Raw genomic sequence first — 15,021 nt, forward strand, 5'->3', positions numbered from 1 at the left:
AAAAAAAAAAAAAAAAACTGCCCAGTCAGACACAGTAGCTCACGCCTGTAATCCCAGTACTTTGGGAGGCTGAGGCGGGCAGATCACTTGAGGTCAGGGGTTTAAGACCAGCCTGGCCAACATGGTGAAACACTGTCTCTACTAAAAATACAATATGGGTGTGGTGGTGGGCACCTGTAATCTCAGCAACTCGAGAGGCTGAGGCAGGAGAATCGCTTGAACCAGGAGGCAGAGGTTGCAGTGAGCCAAGATCGCCCTACTGCACTCCAGCCTGGGCTACAGAGGGAGACTCTGTCTCAAAACAACAACAACAAGAAACCAAAAAAAACAATACCCGGCCCTAGCACTGGCTCCACCATGGGGTGCAGAGGCAGAGTAGCCCCAGGGGCTGGCCCTGATGACTGTTCTTTCCCCCCACAGGTATAGCCTTCACAGACCTCCCGGTGAGTACTACTATTGGGTCTTCCCCTCCTGGGCTTCTGGGGGCTGACCGGGGTGGGCATGGTGGTACCTGCAAGTGCAGGGTGTGGAGTCTGGTTCTTTCCCCAACCAGGGATGTGTGCCATGCTGTCAGCTTGAGGGTACCAGGAGGGGCACTTGCTGGCCTTCCTCTCTCTCCAGCAGCAAGGTCTGGTCTTCCTACGACTCTTAGCAGGTGACAGTAATTTGTGGCATTTCCAGAGGCGGATGTGGGCCTAGGGGGGTTAGGGTGGTGGAATGAAGATAGCTCCATGGCTCAGCTGGTCTAAGCCAGCTCTGTGTCACCTGGGGTGCAGAGTGTAGGGAATTATTCCTGAACTGTGAGGGAACCCAGTCCCTGTACATACCCATCAGAGATCCCTGAGGAAAGCCAGTGCCCTAGGGGAACTCATCTGCTACTACCTAGGGCACCCCCAAGCCAGAGAGGTGAGCTTTGTGGGGTCTTCTCTTCTTATAAAAGGATGGGGTTTTCTGCTTGCTTAGTTCAGGGTGTATCCTCACCTCCAGCCATCCCGTACCTGTACCCCAGTACCTCTTTATTATGAGTCATCACAGGCCTAATCACATGCAGTGCCTCCACCCAGGATGCTGGGAGCCTGGCCTGCCTCTGTGTGTTCTGGCTGGGTTCTGGAAGGAAGGAAGGATTGCTGACTCTGGTGGCTGCTTTGGGATCCCAGACACCCCAGTGATGCCCCAGGAAATGGCTTTGTGATCTTATGGGCCTCTGAAGCCCAGACCATAGCACCCAGGGTCCTGTTAGAACCTCCAGTCTATGGCTCAGAATCCTTCCCTCCTACCTGGAAGCCCCAGAGAGGGGCTGTGGTCCTAGGCAAAGAGAACAGATTCAGGTGGAGAATGCTGACCCTGACTAGGGAAGAGTCTAGTTATGGGGATGTGACATGAAATGACCAGGCATGAGCATGGCCAGTATGCATCCACATGCAAGAAGGTATGGGGGATGACATTGTGGGCAGTGACAGTCAGGGAAGGCTTGCTGGAGGAGGCGGGCCTTGCCTGTGGTGTGGCGGTGGTAGGGGAAAGAAAGGAAGCAAGAGGTCCTCTGTGTGCAGAGCCCATGGTGGGCTGAAGCCAGCATACAGGAAAAGGTCCCACACCTTGTGCAGATACAAAAATGCATGGTTAGCCGGGTGCGCTGGCTCACGCCTGTGATCCCAGCACTTTAGGAGGCCAAGGTGGGCAGATCACCTGAGGTCGGGAGTTCAAGACCAGCCTGACCAACATGGAGAAACCCTGTCTCTACTAAAAATACAAAATTAGCCGGGCATGGTGGCGCATGCCTGTAAATCTCAGCTACTCAGGAGACTGAGGCAGGAGAAGCGCTTGAACCCAGGAGGTGGAGGTTGCAGTGAGCTGAAATCGTGCCATTGCACTCCAGCCTGGGCAACAAGAACGAAACTCTGTCTCAAAGAAAAAAAGTGCATGGTACTCAGGAAGGAACATGGCCTGAGCACGGGATGAAGAGTGGACTGAGGGCCCTGAAGACCATCTGCAGTGACAGTGGGGAGGAGGCTAGTGAGGCTCTGGATAGTAGCAGCGGGGAGCCCCAGGAACCATCAAGTGAGGGAGGGACCGGACAAAAGCCAGTCATGGCAGAGGCTAGGTGGAAAGCAGGGAGCCCTACACCCTACTGGCCAGAAGATCCTCCTCTTAGTGAGCCTCTAACAGGAAGGGTAGCTTCTCTTCACCCTTTGCCAGCACCAGGGGTCTAGACCACTGGTTCCCTTTTGCCATGTTCCCCTCCTCCCTCCTTTCCTGTGTCATCCCATCTCTGCCTACCCCATCGTGTATCTATTTTTTTTTTTTTTTTTTTTTTTTTGAGGCAGGGACTCACTCTTGACACCAAGACTGGGTTGCAGTGGCAGAATCGCAGCTCACTGCAGCCTCAATTTCCTGGACTCAAGCCATCTTCCACCTTAGCCTCCCGAGTAGCTGGGATCACAGGTGCACACCACCACACCTGGCTAATTTTTATTTTTTTGTTTTTTGTAGAGATAGGGTCTCACTTCGTTGCCCAAGCTGGTCTCGAAAACCTGGGCTCAAGCGATCCTCCTAAATTGGCCTCCCAAAGTGCTGGGATTACAGGCATGAGCCACCGTGCCCAGCCTCATGTGTCTGTTTTTTTGCGGCAGAGAGATCCTTGGCCCTGGAACTTTCCAAGAGGAACCATGATCCACTATTGCAGCAGACCTTCATGGGCATGTCTGCAGGGTTGTGGAGCCCAGCCCATTTCTGTATGCCTTGACTGAGTTCCAGAAAGTGTTCTTAGGCCTTGAGGACACAATGGCCTCTGATACAGGGCAGGACACTCTCCATGATGTGCCTTGCTTGCTTTTCTTTTGCTTTCTTCCCTCAAGCTTTGGGGCATAATGTCTCTGCTAGGGAGGTGGACAGAGGTGGCTCTGCCCTGCCTCCTCCAGCCTTGCTGCAACTCTTCCAGCCCGAGCATGGGCCGGCAGCAGCCATGGAGGTGAGGTGAGGCCTTACCACCCCACTGCCCTCAGGGCCTGACTGACATTTCATTCTCCTCCTCAGGCCAACCTCTACCCCACCGTAGGCCTGCAGACACCTGGGGAGATTGTGGACGCCAACTTTGGTCAGCAGCCCTTCCTGTTTGACATTGAGGACTACATGCGGGAGTGGCGTGCCAAGGTCCAGGGCACGGTCCACTGCTTCCCCATCAGTGCTCGGCTTGGCGAGTGGCAGGCAGTGCTGCAGAAGTGAGTGCCCTGCTCCCGCCCTTACCTACCCCCACCCCACCCCAGCCCACTTCACTCTAGGCCCCTGTAGGGCTACAAGCTGTTCTTAGAAATTCCAGCGGGTGGATCCTTTCTGGGAAACATTCCCAGGGCGATTCAGCCTGCAGCTCTCCTGCTTCTCTCTCGTCAGATGGACAGTTCCCGCCAAGTTCTCTGGGCTACTCCTAATTAAACCTTTGCCTCTCAGCCAGATTGGAGGCTCCTGTATATAAGATCACCAGCAGGGCTGTTTTCCTTCACCAGGTCGTTTTGCAGAGGATGCCCTGTGGTCTCTTCCTCTGTGGACCCTTTTTCTACCATAGGGAGTATCCATGATGCGGTGACTCTGGCCTGAGGCCACCTCGCAGGGCCCAGCATCCAGCTGAGTCTCATTCATCTGTAGCAGTGGTGGAGGGAAGGGAGTCCTCCCTAGGACCAGCTAAGCTAGCTCCTTGGCTGATTAATTCCCAGACTGTCCTGGAAGCCAGTGTCACTGAACTCCCAAGGGAGGCCAGCTTTGGGTTTCTCTTGCACTTGCCATCTGCAAGCCTTAGTGAGGCAGTGACCAGTACCCACTCTGCCAGGAGGTGGGTGTTAGCTTGGCTCCCAAGGATGTGCACATGGGCACGGGGAACAGCTAGGCTTCCACTACCTCTGGTCATTGCCCCGCAAAAGCACCAGGGTGCTAGGGTCCTTGGGGTGGGGTTGGGGTGCACACTGGTTTCTTTGTACAGCCTTTGTCCCTTGAGGCAGACCCCAAGGATGGGCTGAGGCAGGGGCTAGGTGGCCAGACCTTCCCCAGGAAAAACAGCATTGCTGCCTCTTGTTCCCAGTCCCCCAGAGCAGATGACAAGGACTTCCTTGGATGGCCAGGACAGTGCCACTCCCATAGCAGGCTTGGTAGGATAGGCAAGGAGAGGGGTGAAGATGCCAAGTCTGTGTAGAGGAGGAACTGATCCTCTCAGTTTTCAGGGCCTAGGCTCAGCACATGGATGTGTTTTTGTTTCGGGGTTTTTAAAAAAATATTGAGATGGGGTCGCACTATGTTGCCTAGGTTGGACTCCTGGGCTCAAGTGATCCTCCCACCTCAGCCTCCTGAGTAGCTGGCATCACAGGCATGTGCTACCATGTCCGGCATAGCACATAGGTGTTTCTGTCCATGTGTGTATCCATGTGCTTGTTTGTGTTCATATGTAGCATTTGCCAAGACCTGCATATAATTTGTGTACTATGGTTTTATATAAGTTCATTTAATGAATATTGATAATGGCTATGTTATCACAGAGACAAATTTGTCACAAGCCTTTTGGCTGGCTTCCTCTAGTGGAAGGTCTGGTAATTTCCTCTCTTTTACTTGTGTAGGTAACCCTCTTGTAGGGAAAGAATTTTTCATATTTCCCCTTGTGTTTATAATAATAATATGGTGTAATAATAATAATTATACTTACTTTACTTTTTTCTGAGTCAGGATTTTACTGTATTGCCCAGGCAGAGTGCAGTGACGCAGTCATGGCTCACTGCAGCATCGACCTCCTGGGCTCAAGCAATTCCCCTACCTCAGTCTCCTGAGTAGCTGGGACTGTAGGCATGCACCACCATGCATGGCTAGTTTTTTGTATTTTTTGTGGGGAAGAGTTTTGCCATGTTGCCCAGGTTGGTCTCAAACTCCTGGGCTCAAGTGATTTGCCTGCCTCGGCCTCCCGAAGTGTTGGGATTACAGGCGAGAGCCACTACACCTAGCCAATAATTATTTTTAAAGTAGAGATGAGATCTTGCAATGATGGCCAGGCTGGTCTTGAACTCCTGGCCTCAAGTGATCCTCTCACCTTGTCCTCCCAAAGTTCTGGGATGACAGTCATGAGCCATCACGCCCAGCTGATAATTATTATTTATACCATAATATTATGTAATATATCATTTCATAATAAGAAGAAGTCTTATTTATGGACTTCTTCCTGCCAGGTACTTTATGTGTATTATCTCATTTACCCCTTAAAGCCTGAGGGAACACACACCCAAACTTCTGTGCCTTCCACCTGACAACCCTTCAGACATTTGTGTTTAGAGTTACAGTAATGACATCAGATACATGCACACACCAAGATATTCACTCCTGTACACATCAGATTTGAGGGTTCAGCCTCTGCTCTATATGTGTACACACATGTGCCACTGTTCAGCCAGCTTCTGCTGGGGTAAAATGGCTACTGGGAGTCAGACTCCTCCAAACCATTTCCCAGTGACTCTGTTCCCATTGGCCCTGCTGCTGCCTATCTCTGCCTGGCAAAATCAGCCTGATCGCTTGGCTTCTTGGGCCCCTGATTTGTGGCATATCATGGTGTAACTCTGGGTTGTGAGTTAGCTTCCCATCACTCACTCGCTAGAGCTGGAACTGCTGAGGGCTGGTTCACCTAGGGGACTGAAATGCTTCTGTCAGGTACATGGCACAGCCTGCAGAGGGGCTCCTGTGTCTGAAGAAGGTGTGCATGTGGCATGCATCTTGTCTGGGAAGCTGCCAGATTACCTGACTGGCTGCAGTTTCGGGATGCTATCAATGAGACCATTGGCCTCTTAGGCTTGCTGCAGTTCCCAAAGAGGCAGCCACCTGTGAGGAGTGTGCCTGTGTGTGTACTTCTGTTATCGTACTCGCTTACTTGTGGGCATCATGTCTCAGAGAAACTGCAGCCACTCCTCTGAACTGTGGGCATAGATGTGGTGAACAGCCCCTCCGCAGCCTGACTTCGTGACCACGGGGCACCATGGGGGAAGTTTCCATTTTGTTTCAGCCCCTTTATTCTCATTCTGTGGAGGTTACACCTCCAGGACGTGTTTAGGGAGACCTCTGGGGGAGGTAATCTGCCCTGAGTCCATCGGGTGGTCAGTGAGAAGTGCAGTTCTTGAGTGTCACCTGAAGCTCTTCCTTTCTTCTAGCATGGTCTCATCTTACCTCGTGCATCATGGGTATTGTGCCACAGCCACGACTTTTGCTCGAATGACTGAAACCCCGATTCAGGAAGAACAGGCATCCATAAAGAACAGACAAAGTAAGGTTTATTCTGCTTTCCCCTTTTCCTCCCTCACCTGTCCCTAACTCTGCTCTCTGGCTCATGCCAACCCTGGTTCACTTGTCAGGAGTCCATTCAGCTCTGGTCCTCATGACCAGCCTGCAGCCCAAGGCCATGTTCCTGTCCCACCTTCAAGATGGCACTGCCCCGATGGACAGTTGGCAGGATGGAGATGTCTCAGAGCAGCCTCCCTAATGCACATTCTGAAGGCTGGGCGCAGGCCAGGCCCTGGCATGGCTGGTTCCATTCCTTCATTTCCTCCCTGCTTGTTTCCTTCCCCCTGAATCCTGGATTCTTCTCAGCCTCCTCTTCATGGTCTTCCAGGAAGACTGTTTGCCTGTTACCAAACTCTCTGCCTTTCTCACCATTTACTCAGCCTTAGTAGTTCTGCTTATTCCTAGCCAGAGAGGGGACTGAAGTGGTCAGACAGGGCAAAGCCAGTGTTCAGTGACTGCTGTGGGGGCACTGCTTTCTGCTCCCCACCTCTGGTCCTGCCCTTTGCTGACAACCTAGAGTCCTCGCTTGGCCAGAGCTCTCCTAGTGTTGATGCTGGCCTGGATGCTGTGTATCTGGAGGCTCTTTCATGGAAGGAGGGGTGTTGGAAAAGAGGAAAAAGAGCCCAGCGAGGAGCTAGAAGGAGAAAAGGAGAGTGAGGGTGAGTGGATGTGGATATGCGTGTCTGTGAGTGCCTGCCTGCCCCTTTCCGAGCCTGCGGTCTCTTCTGTATATGCATGCGTCTGTCTCCCAGAGAAGCTGTGTTCAGCCAGCCAGACAGAAAGGGATCCCAGACTTGGGATCTATGAATGAGAGCCTCAGACCCTGAAGTTGCTCCCAGCGAGATGCACCAGGCCCCATGGCAAGAGCAAAAAGGCAGCAGCAAGATGCTGATGGCCTGAGAGGTGTCAACGTTAGAGGTGCCAGCATGAGGAGGATGGCCTCCTCTCCCAGCAGGGGGCATGCTGCAACCCCTGAAGACCACCAGGCACAGCCCTGATCAGAAACCAGTGTGATTTCATTGCCATTACCCTGTGAGGCCTGGAAAGAGAGGAGTCTATGTGAAGAGCCCCTCAGGCCACCAAGCTGCCTGGGTGCCCATCCCCAGATCATGCTGCCCCAATTGGGGCCCTACCCTGCCCTCAGGTTCCTGGCACCATGTGCCTTGCAGGAACAGGCCTCCGCATTTACCCTCCTGCTTTTGGACTGAGTTTCCCCTCCATCTTCCCCGTATTCTTGAGGACTCTCACGCTTGGCAGAAACCAGGATCTGTTGGGCTGGGCAGTCAGGTTCTTTCTCCAGCCTCCTCTCCTGTGAGCATTTCAAGCTGGCAAGGCACTCTGAGCCAGCCCATCTGATCATGGCCGGCCCCTGCCCTGAGGCTGGTAGCATCCCAGGCGTGTGGCTGTGGGAGAGGTCTGTAGCCCTTGCTCACTGCTGTGTTCTTGCACCCTGCAGAGATCCAGAAGCTGGTGCTGGAGGGCCGTGTGGGCGAGGCCATCGAGACCACCCAGCGCTTCTACCCAGGGCTGCTGGAGCACAACCCCAACCTCCTCTTCATGCTCAAGTAAGTCTTGGGCATGACCCCAGTTCCCCCAGAGTCCAGCCCCTCTCAGCTGGTGGTGGGAACGTCAGCCTGGACCACAACCAGAGCATTATTGCTCCGCTCCCTCTGCAGGTGCCGGCAGTTTGTGGAGATGGTGAATGGGACGGACAGTGAGGTCCGCAGCTTGAGCTCCCGAAGCCCCAAGTCCCAGGACAGCTATCCTGGCTCCCCCAGCCTCAGCCCCCGACATGGCCCCAGTAGTTCCCACATGCACAACACAGGTCAGCCACTCTCCAGAGGGCTCTGGGAAGAACTGGTGTGGAGGAGAGAGGCCACCCCACATACCCTTTCCTAGGCTGGGCTCTGGGCTGGCTGCTGGATTTGGGAGAAGGGAAATGGGACCACTGTGGTTACTCTTGGGGCTCCACTTGAGGGCAAGCTGCCCCTCCTCTTCTGACTGTCCCCCTGGCTTCTAGGAGCAGACAGTCCCAGCTGTAGCAATGGCGTCGTGTCTACCAAGAGCAAACAGAACCACAGTAAATACCCTGCACCCAGCTCCTCATCCTCGTCCTCCTCCTCCTCGTCCTCCTCTTCCCCATCCTCCGTCAATTACTCCGAGTCCAACTCAACAGACTCCACCAAGTCCCAGCCCCACAGCAGTACCAGTAACCAGGAGACCAGGTGCCTGCCTTGCTCTGCTTCCTCCTCTGCCTTCTGCCGCATGCCAGCTGGGCCCATTGCAGTCTATCCTTTGAGTGCCCTGCCCTTCACCCCCAGCCTCCATCTCAGGTCTGTGCCTAGAGTCCTAGCTTTTGGCCCACCGGGCCAGATGTCAGCTCTGGCTTCTGGTTCTCCCCATGATTTAGCTGCACTTTCCTTGGCCTTGGCTTTCTCTAGAGGCTCCAATGATACCAGGCTGAGGATGTGGTCTCCTCCAAAGAGGCCGGGCCTGTGAGAACCCTCAGGTACATCATGAGGGAGCTTCCCCTGGCTCTGGCTTATAGACAGCCAGGTTGGGCAGGCAGGGGAAGCTAAGCTGCAGGCTAGAGCTCTAGGTGGCTCTCAGCATCCCCAGATACACCTCAAGGCTGACCTGGGTTTGGCTCCCAACCAAGGCCACAGAGATGCCCATGGGGGCCATGAGGCCCAGTCAGTAGATTGGGGAATATGTAGAAGAGGTGTGTGAACTCAGAGGAGGGCCAGGGAGGGGAAAATCACAGAGGCAGCACTGGGACAAGGGTGGGAATCAGGTGACAGGCCTCTGAGGATAGCTGGTGTCACAGTAGGGGCCAAGTGCTGAAGACTTGGGAGCCTGAGCTGTCCTTTCATGTTCCTGGGGGGTCCTCGGTTTACCCACAGCAACCCATGGCTATAGCCTGAAAGGAGGCCCAACCAGGCTGCTCCAACCACACCCCCTGGGCCAACTCCCACCTCAACCCTTCCCCACAGCGACAGTGAGATGGAGATGGAGGCAGAGCACTACCCCAACGGTGTGCTAGGAAGCATGTCCACACGCATTGTTAATGGTGCCTACAAGCATGAGGACCTACAGACGGATGAGTCCAGCATGGGTGAGAGCCACGGCCTGGTGTGCTATTCTTTGAGGGCAGTGTGCAATCTGGGTGCCCTCTTCCCCTGGGAGGAGCTGGGCTAGGCAGGCTTTGGCATCTTGAGAAGCTCCAGCCAGACCTTGTCCACTGCCTCTTTAGCCGATTGTGGATGGGTCCTTGAGGTGGCTCCAAATGTACGAAGGCCCTGGCCTGTACCAAGACCACCTGTGTTTGAGGCTGGAGTGTGTTCGAGAGTGTGGCCACCCTAATGACACCCTGCATCTGTGCGGGCTGGGAAGAGGGACAGCTTCCAAGTCCTCCCTGTACCCTAGACTGTGCGCCAAGTGGACGAAGAGAAGAATGCCTTGACTGTAGCTCCCTTACCTGTTCCTTCCAGTCCTTCCTGCCCCACCCCAGTCCTGCCCTTCCTTCCTCACCTCTCCTAATGTATTCTCCACTGTGTTCTGGATGCAGATGACGGGCATCCTCGGCGGCAGCTCTGCGGGGGCAACCAGGCTGCCACAGAAAGGATCATTCTGTTTGGCCGCGAGTTGCAGGCATTGAGTGAACAGTTGGGCCGGGAGTACGGCAAGAATTTGGCCCACACAGAGATGTTGCAGGTACACGGATGAGCCAGACCTCATGCAGAGCAGGCCCCATTTGGTGTTAGGGGCAGGGTGGCTCCAGGAGAGTCCAGGGGGCAGCAGGAAAGAGTAGGCTCCAGCCAGGTCTGCAGAGGGAAGTGGGGCATCTGGGCCCACTGGACATGCGTGTCCAGGCTCTGGGGAGAGTATAGCCCTGCTCGACCCTACACCCCACATTCCAGGCTGGGCATCATGCAGGGCCCTGTCTCCCTCTGGAGCCACAGGTAGTGGGGCAGGCTATGGTGTGTGCCACAGTCCTCTCAAGAATGCCCTGTCCTAGGCCGGGCGCGGTGGCTCAAGCCTGTAATCCCAGCACTTTGGGAGGCCAAGATGGGTGGATCACGAGGTCAGGAGATCGAGACCATCCTGGCTAACACCGTGAAACCCCGTCTCTACTAAAAAATACAAAAAACTAGCCGGGCGAGGTGGCGGGCGCCTGTAGTCCCGGCTACTCGGGAGGCTGAGGCAGGAGAATGGCGTAAACCCGGGAGGCGGAGCTTGCAGTGAGCTGAGATCTGGCCACTACACTCCAGCCTGGGCGATAGAGCGAGACTCCGTCTCAAAAAAAAAAAAAGAAAAAAAAAGAGAAAAAAGAATGCCCTGTCCTGTAGGATGCCTTCAGCCTGCTGGCGTACTCAGACCCCTGGAGCTGCCCGGTTGGCCAGCAGCTTGACCCCATCCAGAGGGAACCTGTGTGTGCTGCCCTCAACAGCGCCATTTTAGGTGAGTGAATCTATTTTTTATTATTATTAGAGACAAAATGTGCTGTGTAGCCCAAGTTGGAGTGCAGTGGCACAATCTTGGCTCACCGCAATCTCCACCTCCGCCTCCCAGGTTTAAGCGATTTTCGTACCTCAGCCTCCTAAGTCACTGGGACTAAGGTGCATGCCACCATGCCTGGCTAGTTGTATTTTCTGTAGAGATGGGGTTTTGCCATGTTGGCTAGGTTGGTCTTGAACTCCTGGCCTCAGGTGATCTGCCCGCTTCAGCCCACCAAAGTGCTGGGATTACAGGTGTGAGCCACCATGCCTGGCCTAGATGAGTGGATCTAACAAAAACAGAAGCTGACCCATGGCTACCTGGGTGGTTCCCACCCCCCACCCCAATCGGCCCCAGTAAGAGCTGTTTGTCCACACTGGGGCAGCAAGCTCTGCATAGGCCCTCTCTGGTGACTCAGGACTCCTGGGCTCCCATGGTTGAACCTAAACCCTGACCTCCATCTGCTCAGCTGAGTTCATGATGGGTCCTAGGCCATGGCGGTGGGCCCAGGCCAGCCCGGTGCTCTACATGGGGCTAAGGACCTCAGGTTCCTGGCATGACCTCAGGGCCATGGCCTGGTGGCTGGGACACACTTACACAGAGGTACTGAACACTCTGTTCCAAGAGAATCTGTCCACTGCCCCCTCCTTCCACTCCCAAGGGAACTTTGACCTGGGCCCAAACCCTGGGCAGGGCAGTGACCAGGCCTTTTCTTTCCTCCACAGAGTCCCAGAACCTGCCAAAGCAGCCCCCACTGATGCTCGCCCTGGGCCAGGCATCTGAGTGTCTCCGGCTCATGGCCCGAGCAGGCCTGGGTTCTTGCTCCTTTGCCAGAGTCGACGACTACTTGCACTAGCTGACCGTGCTGGCTGGCTCTGGATGGCCCTCCGCTGGCCCCAGGGCTGGAGCTGCCCTGCCCTCCATAGGCACCTGGTGCAGGGACTGGGAAGCCATGGACAGAGTCCACTCCTCCTGCCTGGCCTTTCCCCCTCTCCCTTTCCTTCCTTCCTTCCTTTCTCTGCCCACCACCCCCTCAGTCTCTCTCTCTCCCCTTCACGTGCAGCGGCCTGTGACACAGTATTGGCTGGTTACTCTCATGTAGCGCCTTCTATTTTGAAAGGGGGGTGGTTTGTTTTGAGGAAGGGTTGGGGTTTTTTAATTTTTTTTCTCCTGACTGAGCCACCAGTATTTATCTCTGGAGAGTTTGTGCTGAGCTGGTTTCTGCTAATTTAGTGATGAAGCCTATCCAAGTTGGTGATAGCTTATTATTTTCATAAATAAAAAACAAATGAGATTTTATATATATATATATATATAAATATATATATATTAAAAAAAAGACAGTATTTATCGTAGCATTAGTGGTCCAGCACCTCTTGGGTGAGGCTGTCCAGGCACCATGTTTTCTTTGAGTCCAACTCATTAAAAAAGAATCATCTCTGTCACCTCAGCCAAGTGATTTATTTTTTGCTCCCCCTTTTTTGAGTCACAGGCCGAGCTGCAGCCTAGGAAACCCAAATAGGGTTTGGTGGGCCACTTAGTGGGCATGGTTATGTTGGTTTATAGCATCCCAAAAACTGTGGGTCCTTAGGCCCCTGAGAGCTGGACGGAGCAGAGAACTACAGGGCCAAGGGTCCAGAGAAGTGATAACTTGACCCAGGGCCACACAGCAGAGGTAGAGGGTCCTTGGCCAGCACACTATCTACCATTCTACCCCACCTCCCACTGCCTGCCTTGCTCCCCTTTCCTCCCTTTTCAATACCCTACCTTCCCTTGTTGTTAAGATGGCCAAATAATACATTTACTCTAAATTGGTTGCCTGGAAACTACCTGCCTTCGTCCTGAGAGCTTCTGTGTGTCAGGCTGCCGGAAAGAAGACTCCATTCCTGGGACAGAGGCCCTTGAGTACAGGGGCTGCTTTCTTCCTGCCTGGATCTTCACCATCTCTGCACAGCTCTGAGAGAATGGATGCTTTCTGTTGAGAAACCAGTACCTTGTGGAGGCAAGTTCTTGGGCTGCTACTCCAGGGAGTGTTTGGAATCCTTGATCCCCTAGGCCAGACTTCACTGCCACTGTACCAGACAGCTCCCTGCAGCTGGACCCTAGCCAGTCTTAGGAAAGACTGTTGGGAGTATTTGCTGGCCAGAGGATGGGACTCCATCAGCTTTACAGATGTCCCACCAGCTGTTTCAGATAGATCCTCACAGCTGGCGGAGTAAAAATGGTCCCACTACCATTGGGGAATCAGAAAAGGAAAGGCTGAGATGGTTGCCAGGACTTGGGGTGGCCCATCTGTGGAGAGGACTGGCTGCCCTGGAGGAGGAAAGGGAGGAAGCCTACACAGAGGAACACCAGGACGGGCTGGAATTATCATACGTGCTTCACAGTGTGAGGGGAGTGCAGAAGCCGCCCATGCAAAGAGTAGGGTCAGCCATGGCAAGGCCAGAAGTTGAACTTTCAGTCCCTGCCTGAATCTGGGCTGTGCAAGCTCCTGCTCCATATTGGTGGACATGGGAATGGTTGGTGTGGCCTGAGATACTCATTGCTCACCAGGCCTCACTGGGCCCACAGCTGGGCAACAAGAAAAATGATTGAATTGGACCAACTGCTGGTGATGGGGCCAGGGCCCTGGGCCCTGTGCTCTCAGAATTCTTCCTTGGGAAATGATCCTATAGCTGCTGCTTTTTCTTGGTCCTTGGGGCTGGCAGGCCCATAGACCATGGCCTGTTAGGAGGTGTCCTGTCCGTAAAGGAAATTCATCTCTTGTGACAGCCTGGGGCTACCTAGCTCCCAAACCCAGAGGCTGGAAACATCAGGCTGTTAAAATGATCACAGCCTAGCAGGATTGGGAATTGAAACCACAGGCTTTTGCAGTTGGAATGGGGTTCAGTGAACATCTCCCCCATTCCTCTCCTGCTACAGATAAGGAAACAGACCCAGGAGATAAGTGACTTGGCTAAAGTCACACAGCAAATTAGTAGCCGAGCTGAGACTATCCCTTATCCCTGTGGGTTGGGCAGCACTGTTTATTTAGTCCTGAAACTGAATGGCAGATAAGCCCCATGAGGGGTTAGGCTGATGTGCCCTCCAGCAGTATCTGAGAAGCTGCTACCTTCAGGGTTGTGTCAGGGATGAGGATGGGTGCCTGAGCTTAGGTTGTGGAGTGGCTGAGAGGGCCCAGGAGGGCTCAGGACAGCTGTGTGCTGCATGGGGTTGGGTGTCTGCCTGGCTCGCACTCGGTACCCATGGCCACCTCCCCATTTTCTGTGCCTTATCTCACTGTTTCAGCTGAGTCCAAGTTGTTTACTCTGTTCCTCTCCAGAGGGGCTCTCTGTCCCAGTTGGGCAGCTCACCTTTGGGACATAAGCCTTTGCCCCACAAGCTGTGGAGAGGGCCAAAACCAAGCTGCTTGAGCCCACTCTCTTGCTGAGAGTCCAGGCCTGCCTGCCAGCCGGAGGTGCCCCTTATGCACATCCAGTCCTAGTCCAGCCTGCTTCCAGGAGCCTAGAGTGGGAAAGGCACCTGGGGGAGCCCTGGTGAAGGGCTGGACCTGACTCGTGGGGGCAGGAGGAAGACCTGGCTTTCTTGGTTTGTCTGGCTCTGGGGAGCAGCCTTCCCTACTCACTTTCCCCTTGCGGCACCAAATGGTCACTCCTTCCAGAGCAAAAACTGGCACTCATAGCAAGCCAGAACCCCCATCCCCATCCACATGAGTCTGTGGCTGGGTGCAGGCCATGAAAATGGACACCACAAGACAGAAGTGGGGACTGCCTGGCCACCCAGCGCCTTCCCACTCCTTAAGCAAGCACAAAGAAGATAAGGCAGAGAACTGTCAGAGCTGAAAGTTCCTTTGGTTGCTCACAACTCAGGTATGCACCCGTGTGGCAGCCAGGCGGTGGAGCCCTACTAGACTGCCAGTCTCATGCACCCAGACCTGTGGCCAGATTGTGGCCTCTGGCTGCCTCAGGCATTCGCCTCTTTGCATCGGGTTTTCCTCCATTAGTAACTACAGCTGAAACAGACATCCTCCACATTGTGCACACTGGTTTTGCCTTTGTCCTCGAGAGTTGATACTTGGCATTAGCATGAAACTTGTGGGTGTGGGAGGATGGAGAGAGAACTCTTAACACAAAACATCTTATTAAAATTGTACTTGAGAGATTAAAAAAAAAAACTCCTGTTGTATTTTGACAGAATTATTTTTATTAAAATACACATCCATGAGCA

At 53.9% G+C, this 15,021-nt stretch overlaps 1 protein-coding gene across 1 annotated transcript in view; it reads left to right on the forward strand.

Moving 5' to 3' along the window:
- RANBP10 (RAN binding protein 10) overlaps window positions 1-15,021 on the forward strand; it is a 102,033-nt gene extending 87,012 nt beyond the window's left edge. Inside the window, exons 5-14 of the mRNA XM_011932014.1 lie at window positions 421-443; window positions 3,034-3,218; window positions 6,168-6,280; window positions 7,754-7,862; window positions 7,974-8,122; window positions 8,318-8,522; window positions 9,291-9,412; window positions 9,866-10,011; window positions 10,647-10,758; window positions 11,520-15,021. Of these exons, the coding sequence (XP_011787404.1) occupies window positions 421-443; window positions 3,034-3,218; window positions 6,168-6,280; window positions 7,754-7,862; window positions 7,974-8,122; window positions 8,318-8,522; window positions 9,291-9,412; window positions 9,866-10,011; window positions 10,647-10,758; window positions 11,520-11,650 (1,295 nt within the window). The 3' untranslated portion in view covers window positions 11,651-15,021. The remainder of the gene's footprint in view (window positions 1-420; window positions 444-3,033; window positions 3,219-6,167; window positions 6,281-7,753; window positions 7,863-7,973; window positions 8,123-8,317; window positions 8,523-9,290; window positions 9,413-9,865; window positions 10,012-10,646; window positions 10,759-11,519) is intronic.

The sequence above is a fragment of the Colobus angolensis genome, unplaced genomic scaffold, assembly GCF_000951035.1.
Source record: "Colobus angolensis palliatus isolate OR3802 unplaced genomic scaffold, Cang.pa_1.0 Scaffold93, whole genome shotgun sequence".
Classification (NCBI taxonomy): Eukaryota; Metazoa; Chordata; class Mammalia; order Primates; family Cercopithecidae; genus Colobus; species Colobus angolensis.